At 37.2% G+C, this 21694-nt stretch overlaps 1 protein-coding gene across 2 annotated transcripts in view; it reads right to left on the bottom strand.

Moving 5' to 3' along the window:
* The window catches only part of LOC126260036 (bromodomain adjacent to zinc finger domain protein 1A), a 146907-nt gene that overhangs the window by 7235 nt on the left and 117978 nt on the right, over window positions 1-21694 (bottom strand). The window contains exons 25-27 of one of the 2 annotated variants that reach the window (XM_049957209.1): window positions 14263-14379; window positions 6541-6713; window positions 5832-5995 (exon numbers count right to left, since the gene is read on the bottom strand). In XM_049957209.1, coding sequence (XP_049813166.1) covers window positions 5832-5995; window positions 6541-6713; window positions 14263-14379 — 454 coding nt within the window. The remainder of the gene's footprint in view (window positions 1-5831; window positions 5996-6540; window positions 6714-14262; window positions 14380-21694) is intronic. The other variant, XM_049957210.1, reaches the window with a different exon arrangement.

Genomic DNA, 21694 nt, shown 5'->3' with positions numbered 1-21694 from the left:
TGGAGTCCTGTAAATCTCATTTTACTGACCTTGGTGTTCTGAATGTTCCAAGCTTGTTTGTTTATCAAACTACTTGTTCATTAGAGACTACCTCTTGAAAAGGTAAACTACTTAAAAACAAGAAATGTACACAACTATTGTACCAGATGTAAATCAAATATTCACCAAAAACATCACAGAACTACAGCATATTGGAGGAGCATAATTAACATGGGTGTAAACTACACAATAAGATACTGGAGGAAATAAAAAGCACTATGTATTTAAAATTTAAAACTGAGCCAAAGGCGATTTTAATAAAACACTGTTTCTATACCATGAAAGAATTTCTGAATATCTAACAAAGAAGTTACTTGAAAATTAAATTGTAAGAATGTGTACCTGACCTTAATTTGCTAAGACTACGTATTACTTAAACTTTTCTTTGACATGTCCAATATCAATTGTACATTTTGTGCTTTATGATATAACTGGACCAATAAAATATCCATCAATCATTACATTTGAGTGTTATGAATCTTTCGTAATCGCAACTTTTATTTTGCCAAGTTGATGTAAAAAATGTAGAACTTTGAAATGAGTCTAGCATGAGCTTATATCTGAACAATTCATATTCATCAACGGAAAACACAGGATGGAATGAAGCAGCATTTTACTGTCCCCCGCCCCTACCATGGTATCCCTCACTGGTCCAGCCCCGTCCTTACACCCTTGCTGACTGAAAGCTCACTTTCTGACAGTCTTTTTTTTGTGTCTACCTGTGACTCAGCATCTTCACTATCTGTTGAGTAGCACATATCCTTTTTTCATAATACTGTTACAACTCATATTCATCATCTATTTTCACTTAAAAGGTGTACATTTTGGTGTTACATGCATCTTACTGCTGCACTCAAAGTTATTTATATTTTTCTGATTGTTCCCACCAACACACACTGATTAGCCAAAACATTATGACCTCTGCCCACTGCAATGTTGGATGCCTCCTGGTGGCATAGCGGTCACATGACGCAGTAAGAAAAGTATGTAAGCCAACCAGAGACGGCCCTAACAAAGATATACGCTGCAAATGGAGAAATACAGTGAGATAAATGGCTTTGCCAAAGGGCACATTATTATTACAGAGAGCCTGTGAATGAGTACCTCGAAAATGCCGAAGCTGGTCGAAGTTCACGCAGTATTGTCGTGAGCATCTACGGAATGTGGTAGAGGGGCAGTGAAACTACCATTACGCGCAAAGTGGTTGGATGTCCGCGACTCTTTACACAACTTGGAGTTTGGAGGCTTGTCTGCTCTGTACAGTAGGACAGATGGCGATCTGTGGCACTTGTGCACACGTGTTACGGAGCACACCATTTAGCACACATTGATGAAAAAGGGGCTCTGGAGCAGACGACCCCTGTGTGTCCACACATTGGCCGAACCTCATCATCAATTATGATGTGGGCTCAGGCTGAACCGTCTATCACTGGAATCATGTTGCCTCATCAGATGAATCACATTACTACACCAGGTCGATGGCCGTCTCCACAACTGCAATTATCCAGGCGAACAGCTGTTCAAAATGTACACTTTGTCACGGAATCAGGATGGTGGGAGCAGTATTATACAATGACAGACAGTCTCCTAGGCTTGCATAGGATCTGTGATAGTAATCGCAGACATCAGGTCAGCTGCAGACCATCTGCATCCCTTCATGCTTGATGTCCTCCCTGATGATGATGTCATCTATTAGCAGTATAACTGTCTGTGTCTCGAAGCTAGAATCATGCTACAGTGGTTCGAGGAGTACGATGGTGAAACCATATTAATGTCTTGGCCTCAAAATTCGCCTGATGTAAATCCGATGGGAGCGCCACTACAGTGTACAAGTACACAACCCAGCGGCCAGTTATTTATGGGAATTACATGACTTATGGGTACATACCTGGTGCCACACAGCTCCACAAACCGACCAACAACCTGTAGAATCGATGATACACAGAATCTGTGATGTACTGTGTTACACAGATTGCCCAACAAGCTATTAAGCAAATGGTCATAATGTTTTGGCTCATCAGTGTATCTCCTGTATGTGTGTAAGGTAAATGTCTCATATCTTTTCTAACTCTTATAGTAACAATGTATCAAATAAAAAAACAAATAAATAAATAAAATATAACAGTGACTAAGCACAAATGATGGTGATGATGACAGTGTGGGGTGAAGATATTAAAGAAGCATACCAAAAGCAATCTGATATTTGGAATACTATCTTCATTTCACATAAAAGATAAGAAACACACACTCTTGTAGACTGATAAGGTGGTGGTGGTCATGTTAAAATCTAACTAGAAGAAATACAGTACAAGACCACACTTGATGACATCAGTAATGAAGAAGCTGTCATTGTAGGTTGTGAACATAGCGATTAACTCTAGTACTAGGGCAATGAAGTGAAAATGAATCTTAACAGCAAAAGCACATTTTTTGAAGATAAGTGAAAGGACAGAAGACCAATTAAATACTGGCTATGAATAATAAAGACGAATAACAAGATATAACAGAGTTTGAGAATAACTCACATGCAAGCAAATTTAGTTTCTTCATTTGTGACCAAACTGACCAGGGAGACAACAGAACCTAGCATCACATCCTACTAAATGTTAAAACAATTTTGCTGCAACATGGGACCTGATTTATTAAATTTTATTTCTTTGCTCTGATTCAGCTTACTGATGTTATAAATGAACATAGCTAATTAAACGACATTTCTCCATCCAATTATTAGTCAAAACATTTTGAAAATCAAATCATATATCACACATCATGTACATGTAAGCTTTTAATTATTATCTTCTTAGGAAGGTATACTTTCAGAAATTTTCTGATACTTGTGTCTATTATGTAATATCTGAGAAAACAATGGTTGCAGCAGTGGCACATTTCAGAAATGGAAGAAACAACAATAATTGCTGCCCCCTCTAATATGATGTGTGGCGCTTGAACAGCCAACATTAATTTGCATTTGCCTGCCAAGGATTCATGAGAGAAGATTGCGTAAGGCTATTTTAGTGCTCCTCAAAAATGGGAAATCTCCAGCTCCAAAACACTCACACTTAACTTAGGTCAAATAAACTGGACATCTTCCTGACAAAAACAAAACATACTATGCAGAATTCATCTCTGGCAAGCACAATGGCAACTATGTTATTCATGTGATACCCTGCTCTTGAGGCACATTATCCATCAACAAATATTTTTACTTAACATTAACAAAAATAATCACAATAAAATATGCTAGAAGAAAAGGTTGTAAGATCTCATTACTTGTGCTTCGAACCCTCTAAGAACCATTGAAGATGAGAAATGTGGCAGAAATTCGTAAGGTTGGCCATGACAATTTTGCACACATGTACACGAGAAAGATGTCTCTCCTGTTATACAGATCTCAACATACTGGATTTAAAAAGGTCACACTATACCCAGGCCACTGAAACTTTACACTTGACGTATGTGTTTCAAGTTGGCAGTGTAATAGGTTAACAAGTAAAGAACGAGAAACGCGAGACTCTAGGCACAGTAATCGCTGCCAGTCATGACGTCAGAGCTCCTCTGCTGCCAACTTTGTTTGGTATGAACATAACAACGTACATTGTGTATCGTTTCTGCCTAACACTTGAACTGAACCGTGCTTTATTTCGCTGTGGTTTAGAAAATTCTGAAAACCGAAGAAACATCATTCGCCTAGTGACAATCCTTTATGTAAAGGCTTGCTGCTAGGCAGCGAAGCACTGAAGTTACTATGGAGAACTCTCGAGTCTTATGAGCACGAGAAACAATGTGCAAGTATTCATGGAGAGCCGATAAAGTTGTGGAATGCACATTATAAACTGTTGGAATTAGCGCAGCAATGGTAGTAACCAAGGGAGTGTTATTGAATAAGTTGAAAGATGTAGACGTGAGCCATAATCATTCCGAGGTGACTCCTGGAGTCACCCTGCCATCGACTTACATCCTTTCAAGGCTTGTGCAATCCAAAGGCATATTTATGCTTACTACAACAGGAAAGAGCATCCTAAAGTAGTAAAGTTAATAGTGTCATTAAAAGAAAGTGAACTTTTCAGGGGTGGGAAAAAGTCACTAAAAACTGAGCTGAAAAGTATTGGCTCTGAGCACTATGGCACTTAATATCTGAGGTCATCAGTCCCCTACAACTTAGAACTACTTAAACCTAACCAACATAAGGATATCACACACATCCATGCCCGAGGCAGGATTCGAACCTGCAACCGTAGCAGTTGCGTGGTTACAGACAGAAGCGCGTAGAATTGCTCTGCCACCGTGGCCGGATGAAGAGTATTGATTTCCATTACAAAGTGCTAGATGAATGCAAAGTCATGTTAGGAAAGGTGCATATTGTTATTCTTGCACAAAAGTGTGAGCAAAGACATTCTTTCACTTTGTGTTTGTGATGACTACCATGAAGACGGTTTTGACACAGATTCGACTACAGTGACGATGGGGAGCTGCCTGGAATTGTGCAATTGTCACCATAAAACTATGAGTGAGATCTACAAATATCGGTTATTTATTGAATCGCTGTTGTTATAAAATGTAGAGCAAGATGTTAGAATCTCAGTAATTGCTTGTTTTGTAAACTATGTATCGTATTGCTTTTAAGATATCGGTCATCATGACATGCTTGTTCCCCATATTTCATTGCTCCTTTATCGAAAGTGAGAGTTTCATTATGACTATATATACATTATTATGTAGTTGTTTATTTTCTGTCAAGGGTATAGCAAGTCAAAATCAAATTCTTATAATACTGTTATTACTGAGTAGCATACATTTACGAGATGGAGCAGAAAACTGTATCGTCTGCTATGTGTATAGAGGCTGCTGTTGCAACATCGCTATTGCAGTACAGCCAACCTAACTTGACATAATGCAAACCGTGAAGTGCAATGTTTCACTGGTGCAGGTATAAATCACATCTTTCAGAGAACAGAATACTGCTCTATTTCAGTGCACCCTGATTTCCAACCTCCCTCTTTCCAATGTGTAAGGGCTCTACTGCACGACACTGCCACTCAGAGAAATATTGTGCACCTACATGTGAGGCTGCTAAGTTCACTACGACAGTGCAATCTGTTTGGGTTGTCACTTTGCATCTTCCCACTATCTGACATTATGTGTATTCAAGTTTCTTCCTGGTAGATACTGTGGCAGGCTGAGAGCAAAAGACTTACTGCTCATGGTAGCATGAACTGACTGCCTCTGAAAATCTCTCATTGTTGGAAAATAACAACTATGCAATCAGTTGTCTATCCCAGAAACGTCTTGCTACATCACAGACCTCAATACTTTACATGAGCCACTGCTTCACTTTTACTCTTATTGAAGAGAGCACAAATGGCAATCTGACACTTTGACACCTCAGATATCAGTGTCATTCCCATTTGATGTGCTCAAGTGAGTTTCCTTTCTTGTATCCATAACTAGCAGTGACACACTAAGCTGTTATAGACATAACCATCTCCTCTAATTCTTTTAATCAGTGTAATACAGAGAGATACCAAGACAACTGAGAAACTTCTCTAATTACATTAACTGGTTGTCATTAATGATTCATAATAAAAACAGACTGATTTATAAAAAATAAACATGGTATTTTATAAAACAAATGTGAAATGAACTGAACAAACAAATATTAAACGACATGTTCAGATATCAAATTGTCAGTAGATACAAACTGTAGTAATAAAGAAATTGAGCTTTAACTGCTTATATAATTATTTATAATGAATACTTATTTATACTACCATTACAAAATAATTTATACTTACTTGTACTCTGGAGCATCTACCTGATTGTACATTTCACAATTTTCAAAAACTAAAAGAACATCTTTTATGAACTCTCTATCATTTTTATACACCATATTTTCAAGATTCTGTTTTATCAAGCCTAAATCCATAGGTTTCTTAATTATGGTGTGATAATCAGGAACCTGCATAAACAAATTAATAAATAAGCAAGTGAGTATATGTATAACACGTTAAGTAGTTTGGACAATTTAAGTAAAATATTTCTTGTTATTAGTGTGCAGTGTATTTGCCTATCATATTAGATCACTTAGTAAGCCTCTTAAAAGAAATCTCAATATTCTGTGCTATTTTTGAAATACATTTTTCTTACTGTTTTTAAAGTAAAGCTGCAAAGCAGTGGGACAGATATCAATACTGAAGACAGTTTGGAGAACAGTTAGAGAAAGGGTGCCAAGACATATCTTAATATACATGCCTGAAGTACACCGAGCACTCATCACCCCAATGCATTCCTTCTCATTGTAACAACCAACCAAAAAAAGCAAACTAACATAAATAGTTACCATATATGTAAACAATATTCTTGGTTTCATCCCACAAAAATATGTAAAAGTGTTATTAAAGCAGCTACAATTATAAACAAAATAAAATATTTTTGAGTAACTCGTCTCATAACCTGTCCTACACCACAGTAATGTTTTATAATATCACCAAGATATGAACCTACCTCTGTTTTGCTGACTGGCAATCTGAATGGCCATGCTTCTTTATGATTTATCATGTTCTTTATTAACTTGTCCAATACAGGATAATTGAGCGGCAGGTCAGGATTAGCTTTAAGGGAATGTCTGCCACTCCGACGCGAGGGTAATGTGTCTTCACTGTGTGTGCTGTCTTCATCTGTCAAAATTCAAAATAATCACTTATTGTATCAATTCTCAATATTTGTATGTCAAAAATATCACTATGTTCAACACTATTTATTAACTGAATAATTTATTTCCAATCCAGGAGAAACTCAATATAGCTACCACGATCTTAAGACAAAATTGCATTATTACTACTGTATCAAAGATATGTGCAGCAGAATGTTTAGAATACAATGAAACCAAATTACTCTAAGTAGTAACATATGTAATAAAAGAAAAAGCTGTAACAACACACATGCAACATGCAGTATCAGCACTGACGACTTCCACATTTCATGGCATTACTGAAGTTTTAAGCAATTCCACAATTTACACAACAAGCCTTAACATCTATAACTGTGCGTGGTAGTGGGTGGGAAGAGGGGGGAAGGGGGGGGGGGGGGAGAGAGAGAGAGAGGGAGAGAGAGAGAGAGAGAGAGAGAGAGAGATGAGGGAACCAAACAGCGAGGTCAATGGGCCCATGGGATTAGGGAAGCATGGGGAAGAAGGAAGTTGGCCATGCCCTTTCAAAGGAACTATCCCGGCATTTGTCTGAAGCGATTTAGGGAAATTGTGGAAAACCTAAATCAGGATGGCCGGATATGGGCGACGTTTTATACATACACGTACAATCCCAGTATGAGAACATACAATTACCACTCTCCATCACCCATCTCTCACCAGAAAGAATGACACACATTTGCGGAAATGAGTTGGTTGAAGATATACCTGAAGCAGCAGAAATAAATACGACAATACATAAATTCAACAGTTTACTAGCAAGGCATCTCTCTTGAACCACTAAAATATTCCTATGTCATAAAACAAGGAGAACATAAGAAAGATAAAAAATAATCAGAATTATATACTAGAGCAATATTTCATCACTGAGTGTGAATTTGAAGAAGTACTCTGACTTGCCGTGGATGCTGCTGGCAGCCCATGACTCATCACAGAAGAAATAATGATGAAAATGATAAAAAAAAAAGATTATGCTGTAGGCATCAAAAGAGTTTAACCCGCCACACGAAAGGTGATAATAGAAATCTGAGACAGAGTGACAATGTCAAGGAACTATGAAAGTACACTCTGAAGATGGAAGTGAATCACAAAGGAAATGGAAGCCAGCAACTGGAATATAAAATGGCTGGTTGTCTTGCGTGTCCATGAACATATCTCGGCAAACAGCAAAATTAATGCATCAATAATTGGTTGTTAAAAATTTAAAATTTTGGAAAAGATCTCACCATCGTATTAGAAATACACTCCTGTTCCTGTTTTCAAATGAAATATATCTGGTACCACAAAATGAACAGCAATTAACACAAAGTCCAAGAGTTAAATACAGGGGAGGTATTTCAGATCATTCGACAAGAAAAGTTCAGTACTTCGTAGTGCTGTTGTCCCAGTTGTGCTTACACAATTATATATATCAACTTGTACAAGAATTAATGAATACTACACGGAAAAACTGAACAAACAGAAGAGACTTATAACAAAGAATTGCACGAGAGGGAGGGAATAAAGGGAGGAAAAAAATGGAAACACCAAAAACACAGCACATTACCATGCCCTAATAAAGTATAGGAAACCCACTGGCATTCAAAACAGCATCCAATCATCTCAGAACGGACAGATGGAAGTCCTGTATGGTTTTCAATGGGATCTTATACCATTCTTCCTGCAAAATATTTGCAAGTTCAAGCAACAATGATGGAGATGGATAGTGATCATACACCCTTTCCTCCAAAGTAGACCACAAAGGCACAATAATATTGAGATCAGGTGACTGTGGTAACCAGTGGAGATGCGACAATTCATCCTCATGCTCACAAAACCTGTCCTAGCCCGTGACAAACGTATGAACAGGGGCCCTGTCCTCTTTGAACGCAGCACAACTACTGGGTAACAAACATTCTACCATCGATGGACTTGATTAGTGAAAAGGGTAACAATCTTTGGCTGTAAGGTAACCTTGCAGAGGAACTATGGGGCCCATGGAATATCACGATATAGCTGCCCAAGTCACCGTGCTTCTGCCACTTTTCTTCCAGATCACCTGCAATTCCCAGATAATTGGAATTGTTTTGATGCTAAATGGATTCACGAATGTGACAGTCAGTTCTGCACTGACTTTTGCAACTGCTGTCGCAAGTCCATTCTTTTAACTTTCTTATATATTTCAGTTTTTTCAATTCGTTGGGACTTTATACCAGATGAGAGATTCTCGAAAAATCAAACTGAGATGCCATTTGGGCCCAGTGATTTATTTGCTTTCAAATCTTTCTTTTTTTTTCCTCTCTCTCTCTACGCAAGGTATGCTTATTACTATGTTGTCCACACACACACACACACACACACACACACACACACACACACACACACACACACACACAGACCAAAACATGGTGACACCTATCTTACATGAAGAAAATAGAAACAGTTAACGCTCCAAGTCCTGAGTGTGTGGCATGTGTTTGGGCAAATAACAAGCCAGGAATCTATACCGATAAACCAGGATGTTTTTACTGCAATTTAAATTACTGTTTCTCTCAGCTATGTAATATAGCTCCGATGCTCACATTGGAACCAGTCAAACAATAGACCCAGTTTGAGAGTGGTGTATAATACTTTTTTCTTCAATTAGTGTGTAGTTCATACATCAATTTATTTGTAATCTGATTTTTGGAGGGGCAGGATGGGGGCTGAACAACTGTGTTTAAGGACATGGAAACACAATTTCTCAAAAACAAATTTTATTTTTATGCACAAATGTATGTAACAACAAAGTCCATTCAGAGTAATTACATGTGTGTGTGTGTGTGTGTGTGTGTGTGTGTGTGTGTGTGAGAGAGAGAGAGAGAGAGAGAGAGAGAGAGAGAGAGAGAGAAATCTTATTATAATCATAAATTGAATAGTTTGGTGTACCACATAATGCTAATGTTTTCTGACCTTGTACTGGCAAGTAAAGTGTGTCATGTTTAATATGTGCAATTTCAGTGCACTTCATCACAGTCAGATTTTGGGTACCCAACACCTGAGACATTTCTTATGTCATGCAGACACTAGGATTTACACATACCATTGTGTACAAGAAATATGTATTTTGATTCAGAAAAGACAGATATAAAAAAGTCAAATGCTGTGGGAAACAATGTAGTAATGAAACGGATCCCTGTCAACAAATCATGCATCAATTCAATGCAGGGGGGAGGAACTATGTGAACATAGCACTGCCTCGTGTGTGTTTCTCTATTCATTATACATCACAGCACGCAGAGATTATCACAGATCCTGCGTCACCACCATTGGATACTTGTGGAAAAATGCCAACTGAACTGGAGAGTTGTCATAAATGCCAATGACAGCCTACAAATACAAGGTGAGATCAAAAAGTAATGGGAATTTTTGTTTTTCTTAAAGAATCTTTATTTAGTCACCAACATCTACTTTGTCCCCTTCTACGTAATCCCCCTTTGACATAACACACATGGGTCAATGCTTTTTTCCTATCTTCAAAGCACTTGTGGAACTCTCTTCTTGTTATGGTATTCAGCTCCTTCAGTGTTTCTATTTTTATCTCATCAATGGTGGCAAAACAATGTCCTTTAATGGTTCTCTTCAGCCTCAAAAATGGAAACAAGTAAAAGGGGGCCATGTCTGGCGAACATGGTGGCTGAGGCAACATAACTGATTTGTTTTTGCCAAAAAATCACGAACAAGTATGGAGATGTGAGCGGGAGCATTATTCGGCTGCAATTTCCACAAGCAGTTTTGCTGCAAGGATTTTCTTTGGACTTCTTAACAGTATTCATTACAGACTGTGTGTCCATAAGGCTGGAATTCATGATGCAGTATCCCACTGTAATTTAAGAAAACAGTGAGAAGAACCTTCACATGTGAGCAAACTTGTTGAGTTTTTCAGGTCTTGGCTCTCCAGGTGGTTTCCACTGGGACGTTTGGGCCTTCATTTCGATGTCATACCCATACATCCATATTTTGTAACCTATTATAACTTCCTCTCGAAGTTCTGGATAGTTGTCTCTTCGTTCAGCAATTTCTAAGCAATGTCATTTTTTGTTAAAATTCAAAAAGTTTGGAACAAACTTTACCACTACTCGTTTAATGCTCAAAACATCTGAAAAAATTACTTGGTATGAGCCAAAGCATATGTCAACATCTTCAGCAACCTCTCTAGTGGTGATTCTGCGATTTTCCAAATCCAAACATTTTCTTTGCTCCTTCGACACAATTGTCAGTAATTAATGTACTAGGGAATCCAGGGTGGTCATCATATTAAATGTCTTCTCAACCCTCTTTGAAATGTTTATACCACTCTTAAATTGTTATCTTACTTGTACAGATTTGCCAAATGCCACAGTCAACATTTCAAATGTGGTGCTGCATTTTATTCAATTTTCCAAGTAAAATTTAATGCACACTCATTGTGTCATCTTTTTTGTAAGCAAAAATTTGCCAACTACTCTAAAACAACATATATAACCTTTCCTACTGTAAACAATAAACTAAATATTAATAACAGCTGAAAATGCAAACATACATCAGGAATGTGTGTACCAACAAGATAAAAAAAGTTTTAAAAATTGGTGTATAATGCCCAGGAAATTAAAATACTCCCTTTACTTTGTGATCACACCTTGTACATCAAAACAAACAGGAAGCCATGCACTTCATTAGTTAACATGGCACTATTTAAGCTGGCAGTGGAAGTATTCAAGTCATGGCTGTTTACATCAGATGAAATTTGGAACTCCAATACATCTAACATCATATCTTCACTCGCGAGTAATACAGCAACGGTCTGTACATTTGCATTTGTTTGTTTGTTCACTTACAACACCAAGCATGTTTAGTTAGTAAAATTTCCACCCTCACTGTTTAGTAAATAGTCATCCTTTGCAGCTGTGACACCATAGTTACAACTAATTACATGTTTTCAACATGTGAAAGCTTTTATTGTTCAATTAGTAATTCAGGACAAGCAGCTGAATAAAAATGAAGAAACTGTTGGGGCCACATAAAGTGGATGACAGTAATTCACTTGTGGTATGTTATACAAAAATGGAAGTGAAAAGAAATAAACTAACTCCTTCACTGAATTACGGTGCAATTTTACACTTGGAACAGCAGGATAATTAATTGTGGTCTCTAGAGGATGTGATTTCAACATATTATGACATACAGTAGAAGTAGTTACCCAAAACACTGTCCTCTATCAACAACAGGTATGAACTGATTACACCACAACATTATACAATCCTGATAACGTGGAAAAACAGCTACTGGGAAAGGGGGCCACAAAATTATGACAATAGTTTTCCTATGGTACAAGGTTATGAATCAGCTGATCTACTGCAATAAGTGTGGAAGTGTCAGTTAAAAATCAGTGTTTTTGTAACCATTGTTTCACAAATATGGCAATTTTGTAGCTGTGGATAGACAGAGAAATGTGCTAACATAAACATCTGTTACAGAAACCAGCAGAACAAACTGTCTGCATATACTCACACCCATATAACAATGTAGACAACAGAAGACTGCTTCAGTGCCACACAATGTGGGTTTGTTTTTTGACTTGAAATAGCCAGTCAATTGATAATTAGTTACCTAAAGTACTATTGCTGTTTACAAATGCTAAAACGAATGTGTGATGCACTGAGGAAAAGAAGTACAAAATTGTGGTTAGCATTGGCTTCTGTATGATGGCAGTGCTCTTAGTCATACAGTCTTTAGCATTCAGCAGTTTTTCACAAAATTAAAATGACAATTGTCTGGTGTCTACTCTACTCTCTGAACCAGGGCCTCTTGTGACAACGTTCGTGTTCTCTACACTGAAAGGGGGCAATATTTTCAAGACACAGAAGAGGCGGAATAAAGATTGTTTAAGGCAACATGTTGTTTACAATCTGACTTTGAAACCATTTGTATGAACTGCATAATTTTAAGGCAAGTACATCAGATCTAATGAAAACTATTTTGAAAGTAATGCAATTAAATACTTCTACCTACTCTACAGCCCTGCCCCCCCCCCCCCAGCTATATGTGGGTGCCCCTTTCTTTTTACTTATTTATTTTTTTATTTTTATTTTTGGTGGAGATATGAACAGATGACGGCTTTTACACTAGAAGTAAAATACAAGTTACCTGTATACTTAGGTCAGTATCACAGAGCCACAAAATTTCATAATTTTGTTCATTTATTTTAGTATGAGTATCCGGTCAGACCTTATTTATATTTAGTTTAGTTTTGATCTGTGATTCATCAAATGCCAAGAGCTCATTATTTGCAGAAATCTCAAAATAATTTCTACTATTACAAAGCTTTTACTTCCTAATTATTTCCTGCCACTTGAGTTTCCACTGTTCCAGGGTTTTCTCTCTTTAGGGTACATATACTTATCTTCTTTTCCTGATTTTGTCATTTTCTTTCCCCTGATCTTAAGAAAAGAATTTTTTAAAGACAACTAGTCAGAGAAACAATGTTTTAAATTTATGTTCACCTTTCTGCTTCTGTTATTTCTGTTTCAGTAGGTGATAACAGATCAACTTTGATCACAATAATACTTAGCTGCAACTTTCTTTTCATAAAGTCATGAATGTTTAACACAATCTCTGAGAAAATACAGACTATTAGCATGGTAATCTGAAATACATGTAACAGTAAGTATTAGAAGTTCTCTCACTATTTGAAAAGGATATTGACCTAAGTCTAAGTTTGAAAGAGATAGCAATACACTATAGGAGCACTGATTTTATGGAAGGTTTCTGGAAATAACAGCAAGGGATACATATTGTTTTTGCTACAAAAGAGGGAAAACATGACTGACTTATTTTTTGGTTGGGGGTGTTCTATATCACACATCTGTTTAAGTTTTAAGAAAGAAACAGACTTTTTTCTATACGAATAAATTGCTATAGTTCTCAATGCTATTATTTAAGCCTGTATCACAACAAGACAAATACTGATCAAAACAAACAATCTCATGGGTACCTAGCAAGCTATTTACCTACACATTATTTCTGAGACTGATTACTTGCTCAAATGGTTTGCTGGCAACTGACGAATTCAGAAATTAACAAGACTAAGTATGTATACAATATGGACCCTTAGACCCTTATACCCAATCCTCCGTCAACGAACTCTGTTGAATGCCGTATCAGAATCAGTTACCTTACATCATCAATGTAGCAAGACTTTTTATACACTGTATATGCAATGTCATTATACCAAATCAAATCAGTAGGAAGGCTTACCACATAAATGGCAATGAATATCCCAGCTATGGTAGTAAGTAAAATCACATTTTTGTTGTGAGTATAGGAAAGACTGTTCACTACATTAAGCATAAAAGAAATAAATTATTAAGGAAGGTCTACAAGGTTTCATCACAGTTAATAGGTACAGCTTAGGAACACAGGGGACAACATATAGTAAGCCCAAATAGTGACCGGAAAGCTTGTGACAGGAAAAAAAAAAAAGAGAGAGAGAGAGACACAGAATAGCTCGAAAATACACACACCATCCCAGGAATCGCTCCGTAATCGTCGGGCAAACCTTGAGATCTTAGCCACAGCTGCAGTGGCACAGCAGCGCCGTTGCCTTATTGGCACTTGAGGCTGTACTGGCATAGCTCCATCTGTAGACCAATTAAGGGTCTTACAGACACATTCACACCACACATGCGAGCAACACAGATTGAAAATCTGTCACAGGCTACATTAGTTTCATAATATAATGTATACCACTCTTACAGCAAGTTAACTACTGTATTATATTAAGACCCAGTAACAGAATTTTACTCAATGACAGCTTTCCAGAAAGCAAAGATCTACAGCAATAATTTCAGTTGTGTTCTTGCTAAAATGACCCAAGATAGATAGACTGCAAGGTTTTCTACTAAGCCCAGCTAAATTTTGATGTATATATATATATTTTATTAAAACTGTAATTTACTTATAAAACAAGTACTGCTGAATCATAGTAGTTACATCAAATCCCTTCAACAATTTTACAGAGCATGTACTAATATAAAAAATAATTATGTCAAATTACCCTACAAAAAATGTGATGACTTTTCTTAGCTATTGCTGCAAAATACAGTTTAAATGCTTTGTCAATGTTGATGTTACACGACAAAAAATGATTATATGCTCCACAAAATAATTAAAAAGATAGATTTTCCAATCACCATATAAAATTACCACTAATATAATTAAGAAGCCAACTTAACACAATTATCTATTAATATAACAAACTGAAGTACTAGAAAGAAACTGTGAGAAGTTGATTACGAATGAGTATGTATTACGAGGACTGTAAACCGAGTCCCCGAGTGAGCTGAGTATGTATAGGGTAGACTGATGAGTTTGATAAGGTACATAATAAATTACTACTTGTCAAAAACAATACTATTTCTCATCATAATCTCCGGTGATCTCAATGCAAATGACTCAATACGATTCAAACTTATTTACCCGCTTCCCCAGCTAGGAAACGGTTGCCAATGAATTATTTCACAGTACAATTAATGCACTTTCTTGCACACTAATCTTCCACTTCAACTCACAATGTCAACAGTGTAATATGAGTGTGTGATAAGATGTCACAGTTTTACTCATTCTCAAATATAAAATCAACATGAAACCATGTGATTGGATGGGGGACAGTGCTCAAAAGATTTATATGTATTCACTTTACCCCTCAAGACACTTTCAACTTCGTTAAAAGATTTGACAGCAAATTTGTCCCTAGTATGTAATGGTGCATCCATTTTATTTTATTTTTTTACACAATAACATTGCTGTCACAAGACTTTCAGATATGCTTCAAATTATTAGAAACATTATTTTAAAATGTCCTTCCCCAAGTGTTGCAGACCCGGTGTCAATAAGTGGAGAACCAGTCACAAACTAATGTATAGAATTTCACAGATGATATTATATGTCTGTTCATATGAGATACCTATCATCTCCATAATCCCATGAAACTTAATGGGTCTTTATTATCATAATCATCTTATTTATTCACAATAAACTTCAATAGAGAATTTGAGACACGCAAATCTACAGAACTCATGTGACCTCATGTACATTAATTTATCCTTTAGCTACCAATGAACAACTGAATGTTGTTACGTATTTAAAAGTTTGAATACGAGCACTACAAGGTCAATGCTGCTAAACAATCGTATCCTTAACTCTCTGACTGCTCCTGTCCCTGTGCGCTCTGTATGTGTTTAAGCCCACCTTAGATCCTTTCGTCAGGTGCTCTAGATGTATATATGCGCACCCCCTTGCCGCCATCTTTGTGCTCCCGATGTGTGAACATGGCTGGCTACTTGGCTCTCTGTGTGCTCGAGACATTTAAACATGTGCGGCACTTAGTGGCCCAGTAGAGCAAGCAAACAGCTGCATTTCCACCCTGAGTGCTCAGCAGCTTTCCACTGTTTGGCCTGTATGCATTTACCGCTGTGATGCTATATGTGTTGCTGTTTTCATCTTTGATTTTGAATGAGAAAATGCTATGCAATTGTGGCTGTACAGAGGAAGAAATCATGAAGATCGTGAAAGGCAATTGCACCTGGTACTTGTCATAGGATAAAATAAACAGAAGTAGAGTACCTGATGCCTCCATATGAAAACCATTGCAATAATGTTCCTGGAGAGACTAGCAGGCATGCTGACATCATTACATGCGCCTGTAATGCATTCATATCATTACATGTCCCTATAATGCATTCATATGCAAAGCGTATGCAATGCATTTTACCCCTGCAAAAATCTTAAAATTTCATCCAATGTTTTATTCGACTGGATGCAGCACAGTAAGACAAATAACACAAGACATACAACAATTTGTTACAAATTAAAAATTCAGTTCTTTATCGAGCGAAGATATTATACTGTAAGAGGTGCAAGAATAAAATGTTTTCACCAAATAGTTTTCTTAAAATCAAATGATAAGTATTTCATAGCAGCCTCTATGTTCGCTCAACACATCTCTGACAATTCGTGAAAGGAATCAAAATGCATGGAGCGAAAAATTTACTCCTTTGTTCCCGATGACTGTCGATGTATTACAGCGATATCACTGATAGATTCATCCTTTCCTCAAGTTATTACAGTTATGAATATATGTAGGCCAACAAGTTTATGGAAGAGTAACTATGTAAGAACACTAAGTTACTGAGATGAATCTAAAGTGATACTTCACTTTCATCATATACTTCTAACACTGTTCTAAAAACTTCAGGAAAGATGTAATTCTTAGGACTGAAACAATATTGACATATCTGTGTGTGTGTGTCTATGCAGGGATTCAAGTGAAAAACTTAAAACTGTTTGTTAAACTGTATTCTTTTATTGCTTATCAGGGGTGGCAAAACCTAGAATGCCAGGAAAAATTGTCAAGCCAGCCCTGCTGGAATATTCAGCACAGAGGAGCCAGACCGCACAGCACAACCAATTCACAGATAGCGGCACAAATGTGGTCTCCCAGCAAAGGTACTGGTATAGGGGGGCGACAAAGCTGTTCTGTCCACGGAATGCAGTGAGCGCATATGTAGCAGTCAAAGGGTTAAGCAAAACATCACTAATTTGGACAAATTTATCAGATTCATAAATCAACCTTCCCTCAGTTGCTGGAGCATGTTACTCAATAATGAAGACATAAATTCCTACTTGTTAGATTAAACCAATATTAATCTTTCTGCTTACAAGTGGAACTATTTTGAATAAAGACTTCTGTTCCATAATCCGGAGCTAATTTGAGTGTTTGCAAGACAAGGCAGATATTAATATTGAAAAATTTAACTACAGTTGCTTCAATTGAGTACTGATGTATGTTCTACATGTAAATTCATTGCACAATCTTCCCTCTACAAGCACAAAAATTTCATTTCTTGAAACAATTTATGTAGTAAGAACAGTCAAATTACTTTCACCAACACCACAGTAATACGCAAGAGGTTATCTGAAACACTTCCCTTCCCACACAATACAAAATCTAGAATTCGATATATCAATTGTGATGTGAGAAAAGACACCACTCACAAAACAAAAGACGGGATTATCAGTCAAAAACAGTAAGTAGTTGAACATGACAAGAATAGATAATTTATGACAAACATACGCAACGCTTGTGTAATATTCTACAATATTTGTTATTTTACACGATAATGAAACAACACCTGAGAGCTGCTTTGTAAAATAATAAATATTGTACAATATTACACCAGTGGTGTGTGTGTTGTGATGTATCATGTTATGCAATTACCAGGAGATCTTTAGATTCATGTGCCACTTTCTTGAAGTTCCACAGGCTTATATATTGAAAAGCAAAGTAATAGTAACTGCTGACATGCTATTTTCTAACAGAGTATTTCAGTGGTCGGGAAACACATTCATAAAAACAGCCAAATATCAACAGCACAACGACCAGAATTTCTTTTGAGTGCCAATTTTTTAAAATTTAAACTATATGGGTAGGTATATTGTTATTAAATCAATTAGGTTACACTTACACTGGCCTTTGCTAAAAATGTCCTCAATCTGATTGAGGTACATTGGCTGAAGTCCACCCCTTCCAGCTCTCCCATCAAGACTCATATACCGGTTCCTTTTCCATAATGTTTATAGCTACCAATAACAAACAAATCATCATATCTACATTTTATTATCCACAAACATGTGGGTTGTAATGCCTATGTCACCTTCCCAGATAATAGACTGCAACTGTGAAGAATAGATAAATAAATACTCCTTTCGATTATCCTTTCTGCCTGTCAATACAAACTCAATGTACCTTTCTAAGTACTAATTGCTACAACTTTATTCCACACTGCTCCCTACAATACTTTTCTTACAGTTTTAAGTCTTACCAAAAATAAGTATAAGTTGTATAAAACTTGATGTAATACCTAAAACCTGTAAAATTGTATTGTGACAATGACCGACACAGTAATGGGAGCAATGGCCTTGTATAACCTTCAAAAGTTTTGGTAAGACAAACATCAATGTTGTTTTTAATAGTAGGCATGATTTCCTGTTCTCATCAATAAGAAGACTTCTAGATTTACTCCTGACGGTTCATGCATGAAATGATTGCTTGCATGGATATGTAGACCTGAATAAGTGGAGGACAGGAGACTAGCTTTTGCAGATAATTGTATGATTCAGGAATATTGTTCCAGGTTTTAAAAATCAATGTATTTTCCTTCTCCAGGCCTTTCAGAGCAGACTTCTTGTACTGTGAACTAAGGCAACATTTATTTTCTTTCCAATATTTTTATTTCAGCAAACAGGTGTTCAAATTTTCTGCTCCACAAAACCATGTTCTTCAAATCCAGCAATTGCATTTCCCAGCATCTCTAGTAAGGGTGAAAAATAAATCCTGTTACAACAGCTTTGAGAGTGTTTCCTGCTTTAACGAAGGTTAACATCGCTTTGGTGTTTCCGATTTCCTGGAATCGGTCGACAAAACCTTCCCTCATATTAAAGTGTTGTTTCAAAACAGCTGAAGTCAGTACCATAATTACTTTCTTAGCAACGTTTCAGTGACCTTGGAAGTCACACACACACACACACACACACACACACACACACACACACACACACACACACACACAAGGACTTTACTTTCACAAGCTTTTTGGAGCCAGTGGCTCCCTCTTCTGGTGGACGAGTTGAAGGGGAAGGAAGAGGGGTGAAGGAAAAGGACTGGAGAGGTTTACGGACAGAGGTACAGTTTAGAAAAGTCTCCAAGAACCCTGGGTCAGGGGAGACTTACAAGATGGGATGAGAAGGAGAATTAAATTTCACATGGTCCTCCTCTGAATCCCTTGCCACTTTCCTTGATGTTGATCTCATCCTCACTGAAGAATAGCGAGACACACTTCTGTCCACATCAAACCCACTAACAAACAACAGTACTTACTTTTCAGGAAAAAAATAAAAATAATATAAAAATGAAGTAGTCTCTCCTGACCTGGGGTTCTGGATGACTTTTCTAAACTGTACCACTTCCCCTAAACCTCTCCAGTTCTTTCCCTTCACCCCTCTTCCTTCCCCTTAAATTCTTCCGTCAGAAAACTTGTGAAAGTCAAATCCTTGTGTGTGTGTGTGTGTGTGTGTGTGTGTGTGTGTGTGTGTGTGTGTGTGTTTTTCCCGTCGCTACTTGGTGAGTAGATTTTTTTATCTGTCCATTTACATCATATTATCAATAATGGATTATTTTTTGTTATACATGAATGTGTGTGTGTGTGTGTGTGTGTGTGTGTGTGTGTGAGAGAGAGAGAGAGAGAGAGAGAGAGAGAGAGAATGTATTACTCATAGCAAATACAGATGATAATCAAATAAGGCAACATAATGCCACTCTCCTTGTTCTGGATCATACATCTATTGTTATCTCCTTGGTTGGTGGGAGAATGAGGTGAGGGTGAAATTGTAACAAGGACAATGTAATCATGGCAGTGACAGTAACATCCCACAAAATACAATACTCTGTAAACCAGCTGTTATATGTAAACACAGAAATTCAGAAGGCCAAAGGAAAGAAAATGATTAAAAAATACATTACTGGCACTCTTAAATTAATGACATCAATACTGTACTTCTGACATAGCACTTATTATCTTTCTTGAGGAAGAGAAGAGAGAAGGGACAATGTACAAAAATGGAACAGGTAATGAACAATTTGGTAATTGAAGATAATAATTATAGCCATATTGGAAATACTACATTGAATGCAGTGTATGTGCTGCTTTCTTTCTTTTGTAGTCTTGTGATAAATAACTGAATTAATATTATAAGGGAATGAGGAAAAAGATAAATGCAAATTATTTTGCAGTGGGGAGGGAGGGGGAGGGAAAGGGATCTACAATTAAATAAATATACAAAATAAAATGATACTGATTACTAACTATCGATTGTTACAACAGCCAAACAAAGTGCAAACTAACTCTCTAAACTGAATTGTGACAGACTGGTCAGTCATCTGTTGTGTTTCAGGAAGTAGAATAAATTAATGTTTAAGCTGCTTCCCCCATGAACCATGGACCTTGCCGTTGGTGGGGAGGCTTGCGTGCCTCAGCGATACAGATGGCCATACCGTAGGTGCAACCACAACGGAGGGGTATCTGTTGAGAGGCCAGACAAACATGTGGTTCCTGAAGAGGGGCAGCAGCCTTTTCAGTAGTTGCAGGGGCAACAGTCTGGATGATTGACTGATCTGGCCTTGTAACATTAACCAAAACGGCCTTGCTGTGCTGGTACTGCGAACGGCTGAAAGCAAGGGGAAACTACAGCCGTAATTTTTCCCGAGGACATGCAGCTTTACTGTATGATTAAATGATGATGGCGTCCTCTTGGGTAAAATATTCCGGAGGTAAAATAGTCCCCCATTCGGATCTCCGGGCGGGGACTACTCAAGAGGACGTCGTTATCAGGAGAAAGAAAACTGGCATTCTACGGATCGGAGCGTGGAATGTCAGATCCCTTAATCGGGCAGGTAGGTTAGAAAATTTTAAAAGGGAAATGGATAGGTTAAAGTTAGATATAGTGGGAATTAGTGAAGTTCGGTGGCAGGAGGAACAAGACTTTTGGTCAGGTGATTACAGGGTTATGAATACAAAATCAAATAGGGGTAATGCAGGAGTAGGTTTAATAATGAATAAAAAAATAGGAGTGCGGGTTAGCTACTACAAGCAGCATAGTGAACACATTATTGTGGCCAAGATAGACACAAAGCCCATGCCTACTACAGTAGTACAAGTTTATATGCCAACTAGCTCTGCAGATGATGAAGAAATTGATGAAATGTATGACGAGATAAAAGAAATTATTCAGGTAGTGAAGGGAGACGAAAATTTAATAGTCATGGGTGACTGGAATTCGTCAGTAGGAAAAGGGAGAGAAGGAAACATAGTAGGTGAATATGGAGTGGGGGGAAGAAAT

The sequence above is a fragment of the Schistocerca nitens genome, chromosome 5, assembly GCF_023898315.1.
Source record: "Schistocerca nitens isolate TAMUIC-IGC-003100 chromosome 5, iqSchNite1.1, whole genome shotgun sequence".
NCBI classification, from domain to species: Eukaryota; Metazoa; Arthropoda; class Insecta; order Orthoptera; family Acrididae; genus Schistocerca; species Schistocerca nitens.
Note: the sequence above shows the minus strand (reverse complement) of the source record. Positions and strands in the feature narration are given on the sequence as shown.